Consider the following 27859-nt stretch of genomic DNA (forward strand, 5'->3'; position numbering starts at 1 on the left):
TATGTCTTTTCAGATCTCTAGGCTATGCCTTTTGTTGTCTCACATCCTTCTGCAGGCTTTCATTTAAGCTGTGTTGCTGAGCTATTGCAGATCTCCTTGTCTTCCCCATGGGCTTGCATGATTGAGTCCTCAGCTCCAGAGTCTATAATAATGGGTCATGCTGACCCATTTTTCACGTCCTGTCATCATAATGTGGGCTTTAGGTGAATAATAATTCATGTTTTCTTATACAGAGTTCCTGGTGTTTTGTATTGTAGATATAAGTAAAACAAAGCCTCGGAATCAGTCTGTGACATAATCTGCTGCCTCGCTGTAAAAGTAAAAAACAAAAACAACAACAAAAAAAAACGAATAAAAAAAAATCCCCAGCATGTCACACAGTTGTATGAGGCACAGCTGAAACAGAATAAAGCAGTAGTTCCTAACTGTTTTGGCATTTGAACCTCAAATCAACAATTTCAGAGAATAACATTTCCTTATCACTATTGAATTGAACAAATATTATAACAAATGAACTAAAAAGTAAAATGTCAAAAGCCATATTGTGATTAAAACATATTTTAGAGCAAAGGCTATATGTTGATTTGTTCCTGGAGGCGTTTGAGTTAGATTGGCGGATTGGTGTGCGGTCTATAGTGATGCAAGCACTGTACTGGTCTGTCATGATGAGGAGAGCCGAGCCAAAATGCGACTGTCTGCTGCTTAACAGTAACAGTGATGAACGTTATAGCACTTTTGCAAAGTGCTATAAAACACAAATATATAAAAATAAACTTAAGGTGTAACTAACACCCCTGACAAATTTTGAAAAAATTCCTGCAAAGTGGGCGATTCAAAGAAAACTGAGGGGAACAGTAGGTGATCGATGGGGTTGAGTGGGGCTGTGGTTAGGATGAAAAATACACTGTTGCCAACTTATCCACTTTGTCACTATGCTAAGCGGCTTTTCAAACCCCTCTAATATTTTTTTTTTTTGAAAAAGCCACTAGCAACAAATCCAGCAACTTTTCTTTTTACAGTGAAAACAGAGGAGGTGCACTGAGCAAAAATAACACAAAACTTGATTTGGGGGCTAGTTATGCTTTAAGAAGACAATTAAACACACAGGAAGTGATTACTGACTTTATTTGTATTTTTCTTGAGCTGGTAAGAAAACAAAAATACTAATAACAGTTCAGTAAACTAGATGTATTGACTGTATATTGAGATATTACCTTTTTACTGTGAAGTCAGACTTTATAAAATATTTTATTTGGCAAAGAAAAATAAATGTATCCCTTTTCTGGTAAGCCTGTATGGATTGATCTTAACTGATCAATATGATTAATTATTTATGCACATATGGTGTAACATTGCTGATAGGCTGCCTTTTATGTTCTGTGTATCCTGAAAACACAAACACTGTATATGGCAGGTCTGGGACGGGATGATGGCGTCATGTAGGCAGTGCTTGCCAGCCTGTTGCAGTATACAGACACACAGAGATGGACACATGCAGCTTAAATAAGGAAATGAAGCTCAATGAAGTTTCTTGAAATGCTCCAGATTATGCTACAAACTAAAACTAAGTTTGAACCCATAGCAGAAATGTCCCCATTGCAGGACAAAGAAGGATATTTATATTCTATTTCATAGCTGCATTAAAAAAAAAATCCTCCTCACTCTTTGAAATTTTCTGTCATCATTAGTGTGAATTCTGCTCATTGGGTGATTTCTCTTTAGGACAACAGATCTGCATCGGACACCCAACAAGGCATTCAACTAAACTGATCATGACATTGTGACCAAAACACAGCATTATGTAACATGTTGTAATTTTATGATGGCATCAGAAGGCAATCTTCGCTTGCATTTTCTTGACGGACTGTTTCAGGTTCTGCCCAAGGCCAGTACATAAAAGACAGACAAAACATAAAAGACTTTGTTGAAGCGCTATACAGATGCAATGAGGAATCAATTGATGGACTCTTCATAGTTGATTTATCATTTATGTTTCTTGTGTTCTATGTAAAATGTGAAAATTGCTGAATATATGAATACAGTATAGGTTAGTACTGGAATGTAGTAGAGTGATTAAACATTGACATTATTTTTGTCTGCTAGGTCTTGGTTCCCTTGAAGAAGTGTTAATGTGACCTTAAACATTACCTCACTACTTCAGTTTGTTTTTTGCTTCTCCTTTACTGATTTTTGAGAATTAGCAACTTATACTGAGGACAACAAAACTTGACACATCTTATCAAAAAAGTACAACGTAGGAAAAAACCAAGAAATTTGTATGGTAGACATGACATGAGAATAGCAACAATTTTTGTTTCTGAGTTTTATTTGTACCTGGGCTGACATAATTTTAACTTAAGAAGTCTCTAGTTGAGAGGCTGCACAGTGGCGCAGTTGGTAGAGCTGTTGCCTTGCGGCAAGAAGGTTCTGGGTTCAATTCCCGGCCCCGGTCTTTCTGCATGGAGTTTGCATGTTCTCCCTGTGCATGCGTGGGCTTTCTCCGGGTACTCCGGTTTCCTCCCACAGTTCAAAAACATGACTGTCAGGTCCAAATTGCCCCTAGGTGTGTGTATGTGTGCATGGTTGTTTGTCTCTGTGTTGCCCTGTGACAGACTGGCGACCTGTCCAGAGTGAACCCTGCCTCTCACCTGGAACGTTAGCTGGAGATGGGCACCAGCAACCCTCCCGACCCCACTGAGGGACAAGAGTGTAAAGAAAATGGATGGATGGAAGTCTCTAGTTGTTTCATCTATTCCTGTGAAACCCAGTAGAGAGAATCTAGTAGCACTGAGAACTAATTAATACAGACATTTATCTAGCTACTGGCTGTTTATGAAACTCTCTGATCTTGTTGTTAAGCCGAGATTTAATTGGCAGCCGTCTTGTAGTGTGACATATATTACGAATCAGATTAGTGCTGTCTCCAGCGCTGCTGCATTTTGCTCACGTTATTTGATAAGATCCTTTTTTTTTTTTTGCACGCACTTGCTGGCAGGCATAAGTCCTGCTCAGTGCAGCAGACAGGCAACACTTCAACTCTGGAAGAATAAAGTGATGAATCATTCTCTCTGTATGCTTCCAATGAATCACATATAGATTAGTTAACTAGATGATACACCCAGTGTCGCAAGTCTGTAAAAACTACACAAGCGCGTACACTTTTACTCCTTCAATTTTGCCTCTCAGTAATCACAGCGTATATTTAACGGAGGAGATCTAAGAAAATTAATAGTGTTTAACTTTTCGGAGTGAGTCTGATCAAAAATACTCTGCATATCAAAAGAGTCCTTTCATAATTTCTTGCCTCATTACTGGTAACAAGGTGGTCCTAAGACCTACACATAAATTCTTGAAGCTTCTCATTTGGTTTGGAACCAAAAAGTCTCCTCTGCAGAAAATTAGGTTTAAGAATTTACAACTATTAGCAAGGTCTATTTATGACTTTATAATGAACTGAGATTCAGTTTCAGTAAAACATACATTTGCCGTTTGAAGAAGGATATAACAGTGGAGATATTAACTTCTTGCTGTTTAGCTGTGGACAGAATCTAAAGATTACTCTAAACCTCCCTCTGCTTGGTCTTAATTGTTTTCAACGGGCGTCAATTTCTCTCTGTCCTACTTTGGGTTCAGGTTTTCTTCTCTCTTTCCCTCCTTAGACAAAAATAACATATCTCATACTGGGTAACATTACAATTGCATCGAAATACGAATAATCTCTCCTAGGTAGCATTCTGCCTTTAATTAAGATCTCCAGTGAAGTCAGCATATTCCCACTGAGTCTTTGTCCCCTAGCCTTTCATTTGACTCATCTAGCGATAACAGGTTTTATGCCAGTAGTTGTGTTCGTGTCAGCATGTTGGTGGTGATACAATTTCACTTTCTGAAATTCAGCCTCAGGGGATTCAGAAATATTGGACAAAGATGGGGGGTGGTAAAGGCTTCCAAGAATTCATGTTGCGTAACAAAAGATGCAAAAATCTTTAATTACATTTTCAAGAAACTTTTCTGATGCTTACATGGAAGTGCATTTAACAACTGAGGAACAGTTTGTTGAAAAAGCGAAAGAAACACCTCTATAAGAAAACACGTTCCAAAATCTGCACTGACAAATGAAAAGAAAATGACAAATAGAGTCTGCATTTAATTACTTTTTTTCACTTCTTGATAATTGCAGCTACCACACTTCAAACAAATGTGTTAGTATTTATTAGAAAGTCTTTTTTTGCCATTGTCATCACTATCACAGCAAATATATTAATGTATTTTATGATAATTTTTCTCAAAAAGTTGTTAGAGCACTCTGTGCCATGACATATCTTAGAAACAACTTCAATTTTAAAGAGGTTGTGCCAGAAAATAAATACTTATTTTAAAATAAATTTTTGTCACATTTTCGTTTTCAGTAGCAATTCTGACCGGTCATCCAAGTAACTTTATATGTTGGTTCAAATTTGGATAACAGAAATTAAACAAAATGTTGATATCCACTCAGTTTGAGAAGCAAAATGAAAAACATATTTACTCCAGCATCATCTTAAGAGATCTGATACTCTTTATAAAACTTGCTTAACATGCTTAATAATGAAATATACACTTAATATAACTACTGACATTAAACGAAGAGCTGTTATCTTTACTTAGCTTCAATTCACTAATATTACTATGACAGCATATTTACTCTTTGCCCTCATCTAAACATAGTTGCATAGTGAAATGCCATAATTCACTTATATATATATTTTTTTTGTTGTTGTTTTTTTTTTTATGAATCACTGCTATATTTTATTTCTTTTTTTTTTTTTTAGATTTTCTAACAGACACAAAGGAATGTATGCTATTGAAGGGGCAGGTAAAGGTAAGAATATAACATCTGAAAAGTGTCCCTCACTCAATCCCCTTTATTTAAAAATGTTCAAAGAAGTACTACTTAATGTTTGCTACAAGTTATGGAGGAGCCAGCATCTCACTGTATACTCTACATGCTACAAATGGTCAGAAACTAACATTGAATATAATCCTGGCCAGCATTGACAATGAATTTGGTGGAGCCTACTACAGGGTAACATTGGATTAAAACCTGCAAGAGGTTGTGAAATGTTTACTTTCCAGCAAAACAATAACCAGAGACCTATAGCCAGAGCAACAATAGAATGGTTTAGATCAAGACATGTTCATGTGTTGCTAATGGACCAGTCAAAGTCCAGACCTAAAACCAATTGAGGATAGGTGACAAGGCAGGAAAATTGGTCTTTTCCGACTATTTCAATCTAATCTGACTGAGTTTGAACTAATATGAGAATAAAAAGTGGTCTCCAGGTGTGTGCAGAAGCTAGAGATGTGGCTCAATCAACATGCATGTCCACTGGATTAAAAAGGCTCAACAAATTTTAGATTCAGGGGGATTGAATACGAATGCACACCACATTTTTCAGCTCTTCAATTGTAAAACACACACACACAGACACACAACTTAACATTAAACTGAATAATTTTCCACTCATTTTACAATTATGAACTATAATGCCTGTAACATTATTGTTGTTGCACCATGATACGATGTAAACTAAATTAAACTGGTATAAATACTTTCGCAAGCCACCACATCGCCCCAGTCCTTCTCAGTCAGAACAAATTAAAACATGGACGGCTGTAAAACATTTGAAACGCTTCGGCAGGAGAAAATCACTGTGATTAGATTTGATCAGATGACATAATCTTTCTGCAACAGTTTAACAGTAATGTAAGCCTTCATAATTCCTATGTAGCAGTGACATAGCTTCAATGATATTATTTAATATGACTTATACTGACAGAACTCGTACCTTACATTGCTGTAGAGTTTTTATAAAATAAATGTTTTAGGTCTAACTTTGCCTGAAGCAAACTCTTCACTGCTAAAATGTTCACTTTTAGAGATTAAACCACTTTTCTAAAGACTAAAGCAAACAAGCTGTTAATAGTCAAGTCATACCTCAAAGAGGCCAAACAAACTATAATGCTAAGGTACCGTCACAACTATCAATCTGTTTTACAGCATTGGATCTTTGGATCGAAGTGGCACAGATCCTCACCTGAAGCAGCAGAACAAGTCATGAATACCAACCGCGGTCTTTGTCTCATTCAGATATAATCTTTTGTTTTTGATTCTTTGTCGTTCGCACAGCAGCTTTTTGAGTTTGTGGATCAATTTGGATGTTTCTTTGTTTTTGCAGTCTGGATCTGGGTTAGCAAATTTTTGATCTACGGATGAATAATGTGAGAAGGGAGAAAGAGCGCAGCATGAAATGTGTCCATGCTGCAAAGAACAGTTGTCAGAAAGTGCAGATTAAACAATGTAAACATTTTTGTAATACAAAAGGCTTTGACTGTATTTAAAGCAACTCAAAGGATAATTAAACCCAAAATGAAACGTTCATACTGCAGACAAAAACCAAGATCCTTTGGGTAATTTACATAAATTCAAACCATTTCTGACACAACTTGAAGGCCACAAGCTGAAACGCTTTCAATAAAGTTGTTTCCTATAACTTTAAATGTTGCTGGAGTCTTCACTTTTAGGGAAATTTATATGATGTTTTTTTTAAAATACTTTTTGCAGTTCCACTTGAACAAAACCTTTGCTCAAACATCTGTAATATTAATCAGGTTCCCTTTTTAGCTTCTGAATTTGCAATTTGCCATCAAATATTTCTTTACTAATTTCTACATTTATATTGCTGGTATCCTGCAGTTCAAAGATAGTTTTAATCCTCAGTTCAATATTTTTATAGGAAGAAGGAAATGTTTAATTTCTTTTGTGTTCCAAGACAGTTCTCTTTATCAGTTATATATTTCTTTACATTGACACCTCAGTAAAAAATCTCACGCTCATGAAATGCAGGGAGGAGGCAGATGGAAGAAAAAGCTTTACTTCAAAAAGTTATCAGTAGCAATATTAAAATGGCTGAGTTTATTACTGAACAAGGAGCTGGTGATTTATTATAAAAAGGGTGGTGAAATACCGAAATAAAGCAAAACTCAAAGATCACAAAACTCACATATCTTAGCTTTCCACTGACATCTGGCGTACACAATATAATTCTCATAGTTGTGAAGATTTATTTCATTTTTTGGGACAAAATCCATAAAAGGAAATAAGGACTGGATGCTACAATGCAAGCTACTTTCCTGCAACTTTTGGGTAGTAGCTGAATTCTCTTTTCAGCATGTCATCCAGTTCTGCAGAGGTCTGATAATGAGCCATTTACTTATTTTAAATAAATGTTGCAGGAGAGTGGCTCTCAAAGACTGGATTAGACTTAGAGCAAAATATGGGCTCAGTATTGTAAAATTGTTTTACTTAAAAAGTACAAAGCAGTTTAAAAAGTTACTATGCCCTTGTTTTTATATAAAACCAACTTCTTTACATGAGGTTAAAATAAAAAAAAATTAAGATTTGCCTTGTTTTTTCCTCAGCGCTCTGAAGTGCTCAACTCAGAAAAACTGAAATCCCAGCAGATACTCTGTGTGCTTAACTCAAATAATCCTGTTTAAAGGCCATTTTTAGATAAGTGATAGTGATTCAGTGAGAGTTAAAATGTCTTCTTTTCTGTCTGCAGCTCCTCTGAGTGAACACCTCTGTTAAATAGCCACATATTTCTGAAAAACTGGTCTTGGGGTGAAAATGGAGATGGTTATATCAGTGTTGTTACTATCTAGGATTTGATGCCATCTTGGAGACCTGTAACATCTTAGAAAATAAAGGCATTTTAAGAGATTTACTGCATATCTGTCACTGTCTCCAACATGGGGCGCATGTACTGCAGTTCTGAACAAACTGCTGGGAACTGGATACTACATAACTGTGACGTTACTGAGCTGAAAGTGCAACACAGCTCAGCTTATTCACAGTTTAATTACAAGGTGCTTGGTGTGACTTCATCAGTGTTATTAGGAGAAAGTGAGGCCAAAATAGATTAACAAGTACGTATGAAAAATACTTAAAAGACAGAAAATATAAAGAGTTTGTAGCAAACTTTGAGAAACATTCAATTAAGCACTCCTACCAAAATAGGAAACAATATTTTTATTTGTTTACTGGTTGAGATTCTAGTAATGGGATATATCTTTTTAGTAAAACATATAGACAAACCTAATAAGATATTTTACATTTTTAACATGAAAACCAGTTTTTTGTGTTAAATGTTGAGTTTAATCATAAATAACTGGAAGAATGCTGTGATTTCATCATGGAAGCAGTGATGCCACTACTATCATTTGTAATTATTTCCAGGCTCTTCAAATGACTTTTAAAGTAATTCTTGCTCAACCAATGTCAATGGTGATCAAAGACAAGCGAGTCTAACAGCTTAGCAATAAAAACACTTTTTCTAAAGCATTAGTAAGAAACAATCACATGAAGTATAAAATAATGCATATTTATTGCTAAAGATCAATAAAAGAATGAGAATGTTGATGACTAATAAAACAGTTAAACAAATATAACAAGTAACGAACTTTATGAACTAAAGCTGTTGTCCCACTGTCTTCTATTTTGTCATATTTGCTGCTGTTTTGAAATACAATTGATCCCAATGTACAAATAAATAGTCACAAATGTCTGATGGCTAACGAAGCTCAAGTTTAAATTTTTGCTAATCAATGAAAACATAAAGAAAAGCAGAAATCCCATCTTGGATTGAAGCAGTCGGAATAAGACAGTATTTGACACATCATCTTGGACAGCCCTGAGTGTTAGCTGACTTCTTTAATCATCCATTTACACCAGTCAGTCTTCGTCAGGATACAATATGACATTAAACCCCTCAGGTTGCTAATGCTGAATCTCATTTACTTCATTAGCTCTACTGGTCATTCCTCTGACATCCTGTCCCTGCTCTAAATAGTTTGTTTTAATATTTTATTTTCTCCTCTTTGCACACATGAAGTACGTCGGGGAGTGGTGAGTTAAAATATATTAGGATTAAGCCTCAGTCTACATTAGAGCTCGTCATATTTGTGTGTTTCAATTTACGGTTTGACAGCTGGCTTTGTCAGAGGCTTGGTTTAAATAATTCATTCGTTTGTGTTACAGAGAACATTGTACCTCTCTATGAGATACTGTTGAGGAGGAATTAAAATAAACTTTTTAAGAATAGCTGTGTTACCTTATATTCTGCTGAAAGTGCAAATGCTTTTCTTTTCAAACACCTTGAAGTTAAATTGGAAAGGATCTCTAGGTTGTCTATTTGTTTGATGCTTGTTGAAAGAGTAGAGCTGACGTTGCCAGATCTAGATTTCATTGTCTCATTTCTCCAAGCCCAATCTGCTTTACTTTGATCTGTAAAGCTGCTTATTTATGCTGTAGAAAAGCGCAATATTGTCCTACACAGAGAACAGGAGCAATATGTCTTTGCAAACGAAGCTACATTTTGGTTATTAGGAATTATGCATCTTAAAAGCAAAATGCTTCTACATACAGTACCTTGTAGTTATTCATACCTCATGAACTTCACATGCCTTCACATGACACACAAAAACTTCATCATCGCATCATTTCAATTCCACTACCAGTAAAGAGCTAAATTGTGTTGGTATATCACATAAAATTGTATTAAGAAATATTTAAAATGCTGAAAATCTCATTGTAGTTTGTAGTAATAATTGCATCAAAAATTATTAAATTATTTTGTATGAAATCGTGTGGGGAGTTAGTAGCAAACAGAAAAATGCAACAAATACAGTTGTTTGCAAAGTTTTGCAAGTCTTTTTTAATGAGGAACAGGGAGTTGGTTAAACCACAAAACTTTAATAACTTAATTATTTCAAACAAACAGATTGTGTTTCATCCATTCCACCATCAAGTAATGCACAACACATGTAAATCTTTTGCCTCTGACATGCTTTTAGTGTTGGATCATAGTAGCAAATGTAGAATCTAGTTTCAGAGCTCTGCAGACTATTAAGGTCGACTACACTGCACTCTTTATTTCTTCACCATAAACACATCATAAAAGTATTTTAGATGGAAATATTTACCCTAATTATTTTTTAAATATTTTCAACAACATGCTGCATTGTCTGTTGTCAGTCTGTGATGCTACAGGCAACCTCAAACTAATTTTGAAATAACTAAATAAATAGTTGCTTTCTTCTACAGATCTGTATTTACCAGATGAAAAAATACTGACAATATTATATTATTTCAGTAAGAAATGTTAATACCTTGCCATATTTTCAAATAAACACATCCACTTATCTCAAACACTGTGGATTAAACACATTCAACCTGTTATCTCTCAGCTAACTTGTCAAACTGCATTACATTTAAGTAGATTTCATCATCGGGAAAAACTTTCCCCACCCACACTTTAATGACATATGTATGTAGTTTAGCATAATTGTCTATTAAATATGTATCTAATATGAAATAAAATATTTATTTTGCAATAAATCACGGTATTTGTGAGCTTTATTACCTGGACTTAAGAGTACAAATCAGTAAAACATTCCTGATGTGGGAAACTGTTTACCTACAAGGTGATGCAATAACGTATTAAGTATCCATAAGACCTTGAACTAAGGAGCTATAGCCAGTTTAATATGTATCTGTCTGCTTTGATCCATTTATCCCCATTAAATAACAACTTATAAGTGCACAAAAATAAAAATACCATGTGCAACAATAAACCCAATTTTCATCCACAACTTAACATCTGTGTGGGCAAAGAGTGCATGAAGGTACTATTCCAGCTGACTTCATTAGGACCCATTCAACAGTATCTGTGGTGAAGTGGATCATTAAGTTGGTGCATGGAGGTAACTGATCAGCTAATCTTGCAGTGATTTATGTGGCAGGCAGGCTGAGGACTTACTGAACCTAAGAACACAGCGATTACTGACACAGTTAATAGGCTAAGCCCACTGGTAGATTGAGACGATCTTATTGGAAATGTCAAATCAAGCAACTCATTTGCATTCATGATGTATGGCGCTGATAGCAGCATCTGCCCCAGGCAGCACAAAGTGACACACGTATAGCCAGACAAGAAGGATCTCTGATTTCAGTCATGGATTTTCACCTGACCGTCTGGCCTTCGAGTTCCTTCTCTGTCAGGATTGGATATGCTAAACTAACCTGTGTTACCACTGAATCAAAACACCCCTGTGGTTTAAAGGTCCAATCATGTGTTCCTCCCATAAACTAGAAATGTATTTGATTCAGACTTATGTGATAGGTAGTGCATGATTATAAAGTTTAAGGAAAATGATACATAGTTTTAGCATTTTTTGTTAATTCAAACCTACAAATTATTATGTGCTTAAATACCAACAATCCCTCTGTCATTGTATTCATCTTTTTATTGACGTCAAATCTGAAAATGTTTTGGGGTGTGTTGCTTCACATTCAGAGACTGAACTGTTTGCCCATTCTGCAAAACACTTCAGGCTCTAGAAGATTCCCAATTAAATTAAGTCTTGACCATTTTAACACATGTATAGGCTATAATCTAAATCTTTGTGCTGCAAGGTGAGTCCTTGTGTCAGTCAAAAGTACTTTGCAGGCTCAACTGACTTTTGTTCAGAGGTTGAAATTTAACTCCCTCCATCCAAGTTCAACTCTGACCAGCTTCTAAGTCCTTTCTGAAGAGCAACAAGCCCACAGTATGATGCTGCCACGTCCATTCATTGTTGGGCAGACAGTGGGTGCAGGATAGTGTGCAGTGTCTCATTTAGTATTTTGGTCACATCTCTCCACAGGAGTTTCTTTCCTAAGTTTCACTGGTTTTATTTAGGGGTATAAGTGTAAATGGAGCTGAGTACAAATGTATGCTATACTTTTGGATTTTTATTTGTAAAAAACATTAAAAAAGTATGTTATCTTGTGCTTTGACCTCCCAATTATGGGCTACTTTGTGTAGGTCTATCACATAAAATACAAATACTTGATAGTTGGAGTTGTAGCTTGACAAAATGCAAACATATTCAAAGGAGGTGAATTTGTATCCAAGGCAATGTAAGTAGAGGAATGTCTCTATGGAAATAACCACAGTGTAATCTTGGGGAAGATTTGTGTGAAACACAAATCTTTATACAAGGACAGGGTAAGCAAAAATATAATATCTCAAGTAAACAAAAATATAACATGCAATTTCAATATTTGCTCAGCTTTAGGCAGATCATGCCTAGGAATATGTTATGAGAATTATTTTTAGAATTGCAGGAGTGTGGGTAATGCACAAAGCTGCATTTCTTCAGTAACAGTAATCTTCACTCAGGAACTGCTTATTGGAAAGTTAAACATTTTATTAATAGTAACAATAAATAAAGTCAGCTTAATTTGTGCCTTTCTGGTTAATAATTAACAGTACAGTTAATTAATGTCTTATTTTAATAAGTGGAATATGACGTTCTTGTCTGTGGAACTTCAAGAAATAATGAAGACAAGTGTGGAAAACTGGGGCTCAGGGCAAATAAGTGACAGAACCAAAACTACTCAATATAGATTAAAACAAAACAAAGTCAAAGCAAGAATTCACCACGTTTTACAAACATTTAAATGCCTCCTCATATTCTTAGTCATGAGAGAAATGTCTGCCCATCAACCTTAAGAAAAAGATGAAACTCGATGCAAAAAAATTCCGAAGTTTTGGAATGGTAAAAATGTAATGCAAACAAAAAAGAGGTTCCAATTTCAGAGGGAAAATAACTTTAGTGGCGAAAATTTCAAGCTTTTTAAAAATTATTCAAAGATTAATTATTTTATTGTGAAGTAATAGTAATCAAATTTTACCTTGATGTGCACAATCTTTACTGTTAGAGCGCCTTCTTAGCAAGAAGTAGTTTGTTTGTGTGTTTATTATTTTAATATTATTGCAATTTTTTTATGTTTTTTATATGTTTTTGACTTGTTTTGATACTTTTTTCTTCTATTACTTAAGTTTATTAATAAAAAAACATAATATCAGTTTGGAAGATCTATGTAGATTTTGGAGATAATACATTTTTAATGTAAGTATTTTACTCAATGTATTAACGATTACCTTTAAAGTAGTGGTGGCTAATTGTCTCTCTGTTGAGCTATGCTGACTGAAAGGAACAGACCAGATATCTGAATTATTAATATCATAACAAATTTAAAGGAGTCATATAGTAAAGCCATAAATATAAATGTATCTACCATTAATGAGCTGCTAAATAGTAAACAATGTTTTTCTGTAAATAAAAATGGCAAATTTTATTTCAAACTCAGTTTAGTTACTTTTGTATTTTGTATTAAATATTTGTACCTTACACTTTAAATCCTTTTCCTCTGTTTTAGGTCACGTTCGTATATTACGGTTACATTTTCCTGGTAGTACCTTAAAATAAAGGTATAAATCACTGGTTGCTAGGGATGCAGCTGACGTAAATTCACAAATGGCTGAACCAGATTTTGGAAAGGGCATAGAGATGCAGGAACCCAAGGGCTGCAAGGTTTTGGGAGCCCCAAAACATTGTTTTGTTGTTTTGTATGAATGCTGCAGTGCATACGTGCTTGGATTTTTATGTAAATTCTGATATCCTTTTGAAAAGGAGCAGAAAGCTGAAAATAAATGCACCATGTCATCTTTGACATTGGTATTTTTCAGTCTCTGCATTGCACTGTCTCTTACAGACCTGGCATACGTACCAAGACATTATGGGGTTATTGTTTTGTATAGGTAAAGTTTTTTCCAGGAATGATCCCACATTTAAGTAGCTTTTTTTTAGTCAACTTCCATGTAAACAAGGCATGTAACACCTTGAAGTTGATGTGTTTCAAACTATCCATTTTGTTTAGATGCACAAAAGAGTCTTTCAACACAGGGAGCCACATTTTCCCAAATCCAGCTTGGCAGACTGTACTGACAGAGTTAGTCTCCTGATACCTGAGTCACTTATAAAATGCTTTGATCAGGACCAATATGATAACCAGGATACCATTAAGACATGCCTAAAATTAAACAAACAAATAAATAAGCTGATGATGTTTTCAGGAATCAATAGTTCAGCTCATTAAACAGAGATTAGTGGAGAAGGTCTTTAAACTTTAAAGACCTTTAAAGACTGACGAAGAAATGTATGTGTCTTTCTTTAAACTGTTGTTCAAAGTCATTATTCATCTCTCTTATTTGATTAGTACAAGACTATAGCTGCCCAAACATACCCTATATAGAAAATAAAAATTATACATCGGAGTCACCACTCTTCTCACTCAGGTTTTTCCATGTGCATGTAAATGTAAACTAATGTTTCCACTAAAGACCTTGCCTAAGAATTAACCCTTTTCTTCAAAGCCTCAAATGAAGATGATACAGTGAAACTTAAATAAAATAAATGAATGATACAATAATTATTAATTGTCATATAGTTCTACTTTGGATCCATTCATTTTGTTTGTAAGTTCAGTCCTTAAAAAAGCTAAATGGGAATTTTTCAGAATAATTATGGATAAATTACTCTCAGTTAGTGCATAATGCATTTACATCAAAAAGTATAATATATTCAAGTTTTGCCACAATTTCCACTTAATATCTTAGCCAATGTTAAAGTTTTGTTAAATTGCATGAAAAAAGGTGGATAAAACCAGCAATTTTGTAAGATATTTGTTACATATAATGTGCTGTTCTTGTATAAAAATGAATCATCCCACAGTACTGCAGGATTTTTTTTTGTTTTTCACTCTGAAAACATTGACCTAAAGCCAATAGGATCTGGTGACTCAGTGCTCCACCAAGTTTAAAAACTCTAAAATATTCCAGCTTTTAAAGATGAGCAGCACACATTAAATTTTCAGCATGTTGCATGAGAGCAGTGGCATAATCACTGCAGAATTTGTTCATTTTCACAGTAAACTGTTGGCCTATTTAACAAAATGTTCAACATCTTCATACAAAGGGATCATATTTGATCTCTTAAAAGGCTTTTCACTTTTTCTGTTTTCGTCTCCCTAAGTTAATCTTATCGTTTTACTCCGGACCTCAAATATCCTAATCCATTTGCTCCCTGCGATGATTTCTTTTCCTCTCTAACAGCTCTGCTAGATGTTTTACTGGCTGGAACCGACTGTTTGGTGGCTGGAGACTCGTGCTCCAGTGATGAGACTTGTAGTCCGCGCCTACGTACTCTGCGGCAGTGTGTGGCCGGAAACGGCAGCATGAAGCTGGGCCCCGGCGCCAGAAGCCAGTGTGCCAACGCAGTGTCCGCCCTCCTGTCCAGCCCATTACGCGGCTGCCAGTGCAAACGAGGGATGAAGAAGGAAAAGAACTGCCTCAGCATCTACTGGAGTCTTCATCAGTCCATCATTCATGGTCTGTAATTTTTTGTTGTTGTTGTTTTAGAAAGAATGTTTTAATAAACCAAAGACACAGTGACTGACCAAGTTAAATGATTAATTTATGAATTCATCCTTTGGGATCTTTCAGTGACTAAATATAAACATATTTATTTTCTACATTTTTGCTTCGTCCTCTGATCATTAATTTAGGACATCTGTTATTCTTTCAGGACTCAACCTTGTGGAGAGTTATCCCTACGAGACAGTGCAGAGGGATTATGATTATGTCCGCTTGGCTTCTATTACAGCAGGTTAGCTAGATTCCTCTTATTACCTTTCCCCCTGTTGTTTATGACATTTCATCCTTCAAAGACATTTTGTTGTGGGAATAAGGCACATAATCCACTGACTTCCCTGGAAACATGCCTAAGACAAACACAGATCTCTTGCAGTCATGTAAGAAAATGTGTAAATATTTGTATAACTTCCAAAATCAAAGTTATTTGTTTGGATTGTGAGTATGTTTGGATACAAAGCTCCAATATTCTAGACTCGGAAAAAAAAACCCATACTAATCTTTGTGTGTTACAGCATGCTAATGGGGAATTTGGTTTAACCAACAAACTTTGGATCATGCAGTATTTTAAATCTTGTGTTTCCTTCGCAGCCTAGGGCTTTCTAAACAATACAATCACACAACATATTAATGAAACCAAAACAAAAATAGAAAATATTGGACATTCCATTTCTGGTAGAGACAAAGATTGCAGACAGATAAGTATGCATTTATTTTCTTTTACAATAATGTCTGGGATCCTCATAGAAAAAAGATTCTCTGCCAGTTTTTTTTCCCACCCTCAAGCAGCCCTAAAAATGGATGCTATGAAGATTCAGCCCAGTTTTCATACAGAGCCCTTCTCAACTTTTTGTGTGATAATAAATTCCTCACAAATGCTCTCACACTGAAGTCAAGTTTGATATAAAAATTTTAGATGCTCTGCGATTTTACCTTTTGAGACATAAGTTTTATGGTTTCACACAAATTTTTCATCCAGCAAAACAGTTTTGTCTGCATCACATTGTCTTCTCGATTTAATTTAATAAAAGTTCCTTTTCAAGCTTTCTGGAGCAATTAATTCCTACGCAATAATCTGAATTTTTTATATATAAAAAAAAAAACTCTGGAGTTTTTGAAACTCATAAATACAGGACAAGCATGGTAAACTTGACTTTTTATTAAATCAAACTCAATGGGAACAATCCCAGAAAAAAAGCACTGAAGGACGACAGCAATTGAACAGGATTTGTTTTGGAACTCTTGCTGAAAATAAATCAGGAAGTGCTTTTGATTTACCTTCAGTGTTAGTTTATGTTTTGTTAAGGGGTGTCCATACTTGTCTTATTTTTTATCCTGTATATACATTGTGCAGAATAAATTTCACAACAAAGGTGGGAAACGTTTTGAAATAATTTTATTTCATGTATGTCTCAGCACCATCTCCAAGAGTCTTGGATGGCTGTGGTTTTTTGTTTGTTAATGAAAGTTTGCATGAACATATTTAGGTCAAGGAAAATATCTCAGCACAAATGATGAATAATTTAAGCAGCAGCCACAGGTCGTACTTATTTACATAAACACAAAACTTTCTTGATATACTGCTATTACTTTTCCGCTGACTTCTTGACTTTGAGCTTGCTTTCATCCACAGACTCGGACGTTGGCATGACAACTGTGAATCGGTGCCTGGATGCAGCCAAGGCTTGCAACGTGGACGACTTGTGCCAGAAGCTGCGCACTGAATACGTCTCCGCTTGCATCAAACCTACTGCCAAATCTGGCTTGTGCAACCGGCCTAAATGCAACAGGGCCCTACGCAGGTTTTTTGACCGGGTTCCTGCCGACTACACGCACGAGCTTCTCTTCTGCCCCTGCACGGACACGGCGTGCGCGGAGCGTCGGAGGCAGACCATTGTGCCAAGCTGTTCCTATGAAAGTGGGGAAAAGCCTAATTGTATTGCACAGAAGAAGATGTGTGATGCAGACTATGTTTGCAGGTTAGAGCAGAGCAAAATTGGAGCATTTTATTGTTTTGCATACATTCTAGGTTGCAATAGAATTGCAATTCCCAGCTGTTTTCAGTAAGCGGTAACTGAATAAAGAGCAATTCAATCAGCAGAATGAACAACTATTTTACCTTAAAGCTTTCTGCCGCCATTGCATTAACCACCCCGGAGAAAGGCTGTTGGAATAACCTGTTAAATATTTAGTTCAGACTGAGAAACAGATGGATCAGAGTTATTGCTCATTGCTATCTCCTGTGCATGGCCATTATTTTTCCTCAGCCCCATTACACTCACAGGGCTTTACTAATGATCCCAGGTCTGGGGGATGAAATATATTATTCTTTCTATCACTTTCTGTCTACAGTTCAGTAGTTTCAGTCTCTTTAGCATTGCAAACAATATATCTTTCATGTCATGTTAATTAAAGATAGAGCAACATAATTCATTTAAAAAAAAAAAACTGGAAAGATTCTGTACGGACTTTACAAGTTGCTGTCATGTTCCTGGTAACTTGTGCCCATGTTGTGCTTTTGCAGGTCTCGTCTGGCACAGTTTCGGTTTGACTGCGAACCCTCGAAAACATCTGCCAGTGGCTGCAAGGAGGGGAACTATGGAGCGTGTCTCCTCGCCTACACAGGGCTTATAGGTGGGCAGACATTTCAGATGTTACTCAGAGAAGGAAAACATGTGCAAAACGAAGCGATATAAGAAATGCTGCAGGAGAAAACGGTGATGTATGAATGGAGGTGTGCACCATATGTTGTGTGAGAGATGGAAAGACGTAAACGGAGAGGAATGAGCAGAAGCTTGCTTGAAGGGGAATTAATGTACTCAAAACACATTAGGAGTGAGTGGGAGACTTGATTAAAAAAAACTAAAACAAAACAAAAGTTCACTGTGAGCATCTCTAGATAAAAATATACGTTGAAAGGCCTCTTATATAATGTAAGGTGTAATCTGTTTTCTCTGTGAAAGGAAAAGAACGACTGCCTCATTTCCCCCACTAGAAATTACCTAATGTGTTCCAATAACTTTAAATAGTGCCCCTTAGCAGAAACACTCACTTGGCATTTTTAATCCTGCCTTGTATGTACTAAAGCAATTGGAAATCCACCTCCGCAATGCTGATAAAAAACACAACCAAGACTTAAAAAGGTAGAATTATAGTATTAAACCAGTGCACACACTCTCAGACGTCTAATATTACAATGGTATTTATCTCCTCACAACAGAACAGGAAATGCAGTGACCATTAATGTTTAGAAAAAAAAATAAAGCAGTATGAATGCAGTGTAACAATTCTGAGAATAATGAATATTTAATACTAATCGAACTCTGGTGCTGTCTGTCTGCAGGAAGCACCATAACTCCCAACTATGTTGACAACTCCACATCCAACGTGGCTCCGTGGTGCTCCTGCTCACCCAGTGGAAGCACGAGGGATGAATGCGATCGCTTCCTGGGATTTTTCACAGACAACAGCTGTCTCCGTGAGTCCATAGCAACTGAACACTTTCAGCATCTATCTAGAGTGCTTTGGAAACCTTTTCATTCTTCATCGCAACCACAAATTGCAGTGGGTTTATAGGGACTTTATGTGAAAGTCTTACATAAAGTAAGGCTACACTCTGACAGTGTCCAGACCTAAATTCAGTAAAAATTATTGTCCCAGATGTTTTCCTTCTGATTTGACTGAGCCTGAGGTATTTTACAATGAAACATAGGCAAACATTTCCATCTGGAGATGTTCAAAGTCAGTAGAAAGTAAGTCAGACAGATGCGATCACAGCAAAAAGTGGCTGTACAAAGAACTGACTCTGGAGGGCTTTGTATATATGCATGGCAGCCTTTTCAGAGTTTGATCATTTTGCCTACGCTTTACATTGTGAGGTGTGCTACTTTGTGTTGTCTGTTATAATAAATGTAGTTATGTGTGTTTGTAACATGACTAAATTGGAAAAAAAATATTATTGGGGTGTGAAAACATTTTAAAATTCTATTTAAGTCTCTTCTGGTGAGAAATGAGACTACAGATCCACTCAATAGATTAGAATATTACAGAAAAGCCTATGTATTTCTGGAACATGCATTAATTATACACACATAGATGTTTGAAAACCTTTATTATGATTATTTTCCACTTACAGGTAATGAAAACATAACATTTAATATTATATTATTACATCAGACCATTAGATAACCATATTTAATACAGAATTGTGGACTTAATGATGACCCATTAGAGCCATTTGCTTTTAGTCATGTATCCCTGTTTTTTTTATTATTTTCATTCAATCTTAAACCACTTAGTTCTGTTATAAATTGTAGAAATTTAGCACTTGTTTTATTTCTGCTTTGTTCTGACTCTTGTCATTTATTTTCTGACCTCGGGCCCCGGTTGTTAAACCCCTTTAACTTTAACTAGTTAGACACAAAAGTCAACAAAGTGAATGGCATATAATAGATTTAGATGAAAAATGTTGTGAAACAATCCTGAACTGATTTAAATATGCAGCAGGTTTCTTAACTACAACTTTATGGGTATGAAATATTTGACAAGCTTGAGTTTTTCCACACTCAGAAGACCTTGAATCTGACGTTAAAGCTCTCCTCACAAACTTTGCTTTACTGGAACTCCATTGTAAGCTCTCTGCAGTCATATTGAATGACTTACCAAGCTTTTTGTGGCTGGTGCAGAGTTAGTCAGACATTTTTCCACAAAGAATATTACAGAGACACTATTATTCCAACCCTGGACATCTGCTGCTGATCATTGCATAATTAGCCCTTCAACAATAACTGCTTAATTAGCCAAAATCTAAATTTTATTATTCAGAAATGTGAAATAATTTAATTCTAATTCTTTTATGCACACCAATTGAACATGTGCATGTCAGAAGAAACTGACATGCACACCATGGGAAAAAATCACATTAATTGAAGAATTTGTACCATTCTTTTGTATGGCACAAACAGAACATAAGACTGTATTGTACATATATAGTTTATCACTTGACTGACATATTGCATACAATTGATTAAATATCATTATTCAGCTAAATCATTCAAACCAGATATTTTAAGAAACTAATTGTCTTTATAGGCAATCAGGGCATTAGTTAGTCACAGCATCTTCTACAGTTGTACGGTGCAGAAAAAAAGATCATTCAAATTCAAGGACAAAGTGATGAACAACTTTACAAGCCAACATTAGCCATGTTCTGCAGCTTTAGTTAGCTGAATTGATCTGGATCTGTGAAGAAAAAAGGCATTGACAGTTTGATTCTCATTGTTTCTGAACTTCTCTTTCAGATAAATCTCTTACTGACTGCCACACAAACTGATGCTTTTTGCACTGGCGTGTTTATGTTTCTGTATGATAAAAATAAAATATTTAATTCTATAATTCAATTGTCCAAAGTTGTGATTCCAGACTAAACACTTACTGTTTCAGATCAATCACTTTGCGGCAACTTAATGCATTCAGGCATCAAGGCACGAGGAAGACCTCAGTCAAACAGGACAGGGGAAGAAATGAGATTACTTTAATGGCAGGATGACTGTGTGTTCAACATGTTCTGGTCTAAGTATTTCAGAAACTTGAAGTAGCTGAAATTTTTATCTGTATCTTGGCTGTTCAGAGCATGGACAGGAGGAAGTGTCCAATAAGCAGGAGATGTCTGAACAAATATGTCAGATTTTGTTGTGACTGTTCATATGAGAATGGGCAGATAGAAACAGCAAACTGAAGCTACAATTCAAACAGATTCACCGAAAGTTGACTATGAAAGACAGCAAACACACTACCTAGATTAAAGCTGTAACATTCAGCTCGTAGGGTCAGAATTTAGTATAAGCAGCATGAAATCATGAATCTATTCTGCCATGTATCAGTGGTTCAGGCTGCTGGTTAAGGTGTGCTGATGTGGGTGACTTAGTGGACCCAAGATGTCTTTATTAAGTCAAAGACATCTTGTCTGATTAGTGCCAAGTGAGGACCATCGGCAACCTTAGGGTTGTTGCTGACCTTCCATTTCTTTGTAATGACTGTATGCTCATCTTCTGGCAGGATGATGCACCATGTCACAAACTCAAACTGATTTCTGTAGCATGACAATGAATTCACTGTGCTCCAGTGGTTTCCACAGTCGCCCGGCCTTAATCCAACTGAACACCTTTGTGATGTGGTGGAACAGCAGATTTGTATCAACGAGGTAGAGCTACAGCACTGCAGTAGCTGTGTGCTGCTATCACGTCATGACTCAAAATCTCTGAGAAACGTTTCCAACACCTCAGTCAAGCTATACCACACAGAATTAAGGCAGGTTTGAAAGCAAAATGGAATCCAATCTACTATTGACACAGTATACCTGCTGTTTTTATCCTAATCAGATTGTACAAAGAAATAACTTACAGCTGCATGAAACATTTAATTTGTTTATGATGTATAGCTTCTGGACATATTATGTATGCTAAGCAGCTACATAGAGACAAAAGCTAACATACAGCTCATTGTGATTGTTTTTGTCTGATATTCTTTTAAATGCATAATCGGCACTGCAGAGCAAATTCGTTTTTTGAAGGAAACAGGAAAATCATATTCACTAATCAGAGTGAATCATACAGATAAGCTGAAACAGGAAGAATTCAAATAGACTTGATGTGAAAATCAAAGAGCGCTTTGTGGCTGCAAAAAGTGATAGGACGAAGTTGTTTGGATTCTGCTAGACAGATGTTTCCCAGCAGGCTTCAACAGAAGCAAAGCGAGATATATTTAAATCAGGCATTTTGTGGGTTTAGGAGCATTATCAGCGTGCGCTTGCTCTCTGTTTTCCATTTACATGCCCCGTTTTTCCTCGCTATTAGTATCCCCCTTATCTGCTTACCTTGATAATGCTACCCGAGAGTTCACAGTGTCGGATCCTATGAATTACAAATAAGTGGCCCTGCAAATGTGAGGTCACTGCATATTTTTTCTAACCAAGTGTACTGATTTTACTTTTTCATTTGAAAAAAAAAAAAAAAAAGTACAGGAGTATCCCTGGTGATTTGAACTCTTTTTTCAGTTCAGTCATTGAGTTAGTTTGTTATCTTTTGTCTGTCTGAAAACTGGAAAAAGCTGGCGTTGCTCTTGATTTGAATACTCATGATTACAGTAACAAATGGGCCACTATTTTACCCTCATTTATTAAGTCAAAGACATCTTGTCTGATTAAACCCTGGTTTCTATTTTTGCTAAACTGCAGGCTGGGAATGACTGGCCATTTCACTTTATGCTGTTGATTGCTGTTTAGCACTGGCACATTTTTTAAAATTAAGATTATTTCCTGGCTGGTGCCTCGAAGGTGCAGGAATTGGGGAACACTCTGTCCGCAACAGTCTTTAGGAAGGTGGTGTGTGTCAGTACCATCAATATGAATGTGAAGTTAAAAGTTTTATTGCTGAAGAATCTTGTGCTCTAATGAGATGTAATTCATTTCCTAACTGAGCCACAAATGAAAGGAATTCAGTGTAAAAACAACATTTTGTTCATTTCATATGTATCTGTTTCTGCTTAGCTGCAGAACTTTAATAGATACGTATGATTGAAATAGGTTCAAAACAGGGGGTCTCATTTTACATGTTTGAAAGGAACAAATGTAATATGGCCTTGTATTATAACTTTGAGAGCTGCTTTTTTTAATCTTTATAGTGCAATTTAAGCCATACTTGTTCCATTAGCTCAGTTAACCTTTGGGAGTCTCAGATAGTTGATGTGCTTTAAAAAAAACATTCATGATGACTAACAGCGTCCTGCAATCAAGGTCATCTTATGTGTGCTCCTATGATTTAACTATACAACGTCCACATGAAGGATGGAACCGTTGTTATGTCGCTGAAGTAATTTGACTACCTTCCTCATTTTATCATCAGGTGATGCTGCCATTATTCATTCAAGTGCAGGTAACTAGGAAACATTAACTAAAGGGGAACACATCATCATACAGTTGTGATGGATGATATAAATCTCTCTCTTCACTGTGAAAAACCAACAACTATTTAACTATTTTTAGTCTAGAAAAAAATCAAAGAGTTTGCATTTCTAAATGAAAATGATATGGTTGCAAAACTGTATCACAGGAGAAAAAAATGTTTGACTGTGATGTGAGCTCCAGTAGACTTGTCTTCTTTTTTGCTTTGTATCAAGCAGTTCAGTATTCCTTCTTACAGTTTATTGTGGTTTTGGCTGTATAGCTACGTACTGAGGTGGAGTGGACCGTGATATTCTTTGTTGTGACCTTTCACTTGTTCTTGAGCTGTAATTAACAATCTTGCAGAGCATGGAGGAAAAGACTGATCAGAAAAGGCCTAAAACGAATTTATGAGTAACACATGAACATTCATTTGACAGACAATAACACTTTTAATTAACATTTTATTAGCTAACACAATTGAAAAACTATTTTCAAAGGATGTCATAGTTAGCAAAAAAGGTGAATTTGAATTTATTTATTGAACTTTTAAAGTACTTTTGTAAATTAGCGGCATTTTCTGTTCTTCTGCTGCATCTCCCCAATTTTTCATCTTAGTTGCTTTAGTTTTCAACCTCTCATGACCTATTTCCTAAAGTGTAAATAATTCATGTCCGTCTTACTGACCTATGTGAGTCTTTTTTTTCCTTGCTTGCGTTGCGATGGTAAATCTTTGGCAACTCTTTTCTCAGGCCCCCTGCCTGGAAAAGAGAGAGAAAGAGGGATCTCAGCATTATTTCTCCAGTCCCAGTGGTTGAACAGTTAATGAGGTCAATGCGAAGATGCAGATGCAGTCTATACACTTTAAGACTGAGTACGTGTTGTTTTTCTCTGCTGCTGACCCTGTCCAAAATTATTTTGGCAACTAGAAAATTTGGCAATTAAAATCAGAAAAATTTGGAGGTGAAATTATTGAATTAAACTTTCAGGGGAAGAATAAATAAGTAATAAATAAAATAATAAATATATCAACTCTGATGTTTTATTATATTATATTCTGTTTCAGAAAATGCTTTAAAAATGTTTGGAAGAGAATCAGACCAGCAGACTCCTCTCAGCACACCGAGCCACAGTGGAGGAGACAGACGGAGCAGCACTTACCAACCACAAACCACTGAAACTATGGGGAACATTCTGGAGCCTATAATACCTACACAGGTGTGCACACGCTTTCTGTCATATTCACCGCAGCAGCTCTTCACTATGTCATGACCAAAATCTAGAATTAATGAAAATTTATTCCAGATTTTGATCTAGAGCTCACAGGTCTAGACAAAGCATAAACCTATTTCAACAAATGTATTGCATGTAGAGCATTTACATGAATTTGTTTTCATCCTGGCTGTTACAGCAAAAATGTTGTTAGCCATTGCTGCACAATGAATTATTGCTACTAAGTTATCTGTTGATCAAAGCATAAATTTAATCTCTGAATATCCTCAAGAGTCACTGTTGCATGGCTTAAAGCCGTGTTTCTTGGGTTTACATATGTAATAAAATAATCTGCATTTGCTTTGAAATACTCTACATTTAAATATTGATTTCCAGGTCAGACAAGTCTATGAACTGTACTTTATGCTTCAATGCTTGCCAAAAAAAATCTAAGAAAATGCTCAAAATTAAATTCTGTCAAATGAAAAAAAGTTATAACTCTTAAATCTTTGACTGCCTCTGAAAAAAATCTCTCTTAAATTATATAGTTTAACTTTGGTCAGTGTTTGTATTTTCACTTGGTCAAATGCAGTCTATACTCATTAAAAACTGGGAAATGATGCTTTACTTTAGAATGACTGGAGACTCAGGAACAGATGGCAACTTTAGTATCACTGGTGTGAGTTTCTTGGTTGCATTACACAGTACAAAAAATGTTTCCACACAAACAACTTGAAAGAAAAGGTGGGATTTTAGGGAAAAAAAAAAAAGCTGACCCAAAATTACTCAGTGAATATCTTGTTTATGTACTCTTTATAATCTTATGAGCTCATGGAACCTTTACATAATTATCTAATAAACTATTAAGCAAAACATGTTAGGTAGTTGTACAAATCTGTTTCAATACAGAAAAAGAACAACATGTATAAATTAATGGCTTCTGGATGGTAAATGCTTTTTCCAGCAGCCATTGTACTGCGCAGTAAAACCAGCTAACCAAATGTCATGGAGCTCTCCTTAGGTTGCTAGGTGACAGGTTGAGCTTTGCTGGGGTTGCTAGGTAACTGTCTAGGCTTCCCAGGGGCTTCTGTACTTGTTTTTTTGTGACGTTACATTCCAGAAGTTTTTGAAACCACTCTTTTTTCCAAAAATTGGCTGAGTACTTTTTAAGCACTTGAGCTGTTTTTAGAAGCAGTAAAAACCCAAACGGAAGTACACAAACATGCCAAATGTGAATTTTGCATCATTTGTCCCCTTCAGCATTATACCATATTTACATTTTTCTCCATTTCAGGCTCTGGGAAATGAACTACTGGTGGGCCATGACACTCTTCCCTCCAATAGTTTCCCAAATTTGGCCCCACCTCTCAACCAAATGCTTCAGGCTGCCTTCAGCATTCTGTTGTTGCTCCTCCATTGCCTCTACGGACATTAAACGCTGCAGGGAAACTCACTGAGGACCCTTTAAGCAGATGGAAGAAACAGAAGAAAACTGACATGGGCTATTATTCCTTCTTCTAAACATGAACAGTGGCACAGTTTTTTTTCTTAATTTCTGTGTCAAAACAGTCTGCCTCCACATATGTGGGCAACCTTCTGCAGCCAGGCACCAGTGTGTACATTTGTACATTGTGTTTCAGCAAGCTGAAATGAAATTAAAATACAATTTCATGGACTAACCTAGCTGTATAACAATGCTACATATAACACAGATATGTGTGATAATGTACCATGTCATTAAATATATACCTGTAAAAAATTTTGTTTTTTGAAATGAAAAGGGAAATATCTGAAGGAAACCAGTGAACTTTGTGTCTGCACTGTTCTCAGTGCTTTAACTGTCCTGGAAAAGATGGAGTTTCCCACTCTCTTTAGTTGGCTCAATAAGGAGCTTTATTTCTCCACAATACTCTAGCAGAGGTAAAATGGATTTTGTTTACACATCCTGAACTAAAGCACAGATTTCAAGTCCAGAAAGATCTACAAAAGATGCCTCCAGCTCAAGTACATAAACAACTCTGACATAATTATTGCCATCTCTGTCAAGACTGTAGAGCTTTGTAACAGAACTTTCCATCAAGGCTGTTGTGCTTTAGCGATAACACCTCTGTTTATAAAATATATAGATCTTTGGTCTTTATCTGCAAAGACATGTTGTTGGACCTGAAAGGAAATAACCAGAAAAGCTGTAGGTCTACCTGTAGCTACTGTGCTTTGTGTTTGTGACTGTAATACCCTTTTATTTCTCATTGTGTTAGTGAACATTGCTATAAGCTGCACTCTGGGGTTTTTTTCTGCCAAAGAAGGAAGTGAACAAATTTGACATATTTAGTTTTCACCAACACCAGAATGGAGCCTGTTAGATATTTGACAGTAAAGAATGATTCTGGGTTTTCTGTTCGGGAACCTGCAGTGGATTCTGAACAGAGGCAGAGTTGTATTAAATAAAAGTTCTCAGATACTTACAGACACCTGTTTTGGTTATTTTAAGCAATTTTTTTGTTTAACCATTTGTTCCCCCTCTTAGAAAGGAAGGGGAAAGAGCAATACAAAGGGACAATATTCTAACACACCATTTATTTCATCATTTATCCTGTGTATTCTGCTTGGACTCTTGCAAACAGATAATGCCCTGGCTCCTGACTGAGCAAATGTGTATGTGTTTTGCTTACTTGGGTCAAGATATGCAGGACAAACAACAACAAAATCTATCGAGAATGAATGTTCTGACTTTTAAAATACATTTTCGTCTACCATTTTACCATTGAACTCTGTTGTGATCTGCTTCTTAAAGGTTTTTGGTTCGGCAAATAGGTGTCGTTTTGGCCTCTTATAACCTTAGAAAAAGGGAAGGATTCAAGAAAAAATCTGCAGCAATAACACTTTGCGGACTCCAGAACAAATTCATGTAGAATCTTTCAAAACTTCATCCATAAACATTTCATGCCATTATTTTCCTTTGTAGAATTTATATAAAACTCATTTATACAAATTTCAGTTTAATTAAAAGATGTGCATTCCATAAAAATAATACAGTGCTGTATTAATTATGTTATTAATTGTTGATAATAAAGAACTAACTACATACAGTAGTGAAAAGTTTCAGGCATTCTATTAAATACTTAGCTCTTTATTTAGAAATATTTATATAGTGAACATTTTTTTATTTATTGCTTGAAAATTAAGTGATTTTATTGCACTTAAAAGTGCAAATATATATTTTTTGTTCTTTCCACAAACTCAAATTAAAAAATACCTTAATAATCCTTAGATAAATTAAATATTGTTGTAGCTCATTAATTCAGCTTCTTCAAAGAATAATTGAAGATGGCGATGGCTGTTGGCAGATCCT

At 35.8% G+C, this 27859-nt stretch overlaps 1 protein-coding gene across 1 annotated transcript in view; it reads left to right on the top strand.

The window, feature by feature from the left end:
• Nucleotides 1-26974, top strand: part of gfra4b (GDNF family receptor alpha 4b) — a 48977-nt gene extending 22003 nt beyond the window's left edge. The window contains exons 2-8 of the mRNA XM_008420564.3: nt 15039-15314; nt 15511-15591; nt 16990-17335; nt 17881-17990; nt 18700-18834; nt 24362-24513; nt 25802-26974. Of these exons, the coding sequence (XP_008418786.1) occupies nt 15039-15314; nt 15511-15591; nt 16990-17335; nt 17881-17990; nt 18700-18834; nt 24362-24513; nt 25802-25942 (1241 nt within the window). The 3' untranslated portion in view covers nt 25943-26974. The remainder of the gene's footprint in view (nt 1-15038; nt 15315-15510; nt 15592-16989; nt 17336-17880; nt 17991-18699; nt 18835-24361; nt 24514-25801) is intronic.
• The last annotated feature ends 885 nt before the right edge of the window (nt 26975-27859 follow it).

This window comes from Poecilia reticulata, chromosome 10 (genome assembly GCF_904066995.2).
Source record: "Poecilia reticulata chromosome 10, P_reticulata-male-v2, whole genome shotgun sequence".
NCBI classification, from domain to species: Eukaryota; Metazoa; Chordata; class Actinopteri; order Cyprinodontiformes; family Poeciliidae; genus Poecilia; species Poecilia reticulata.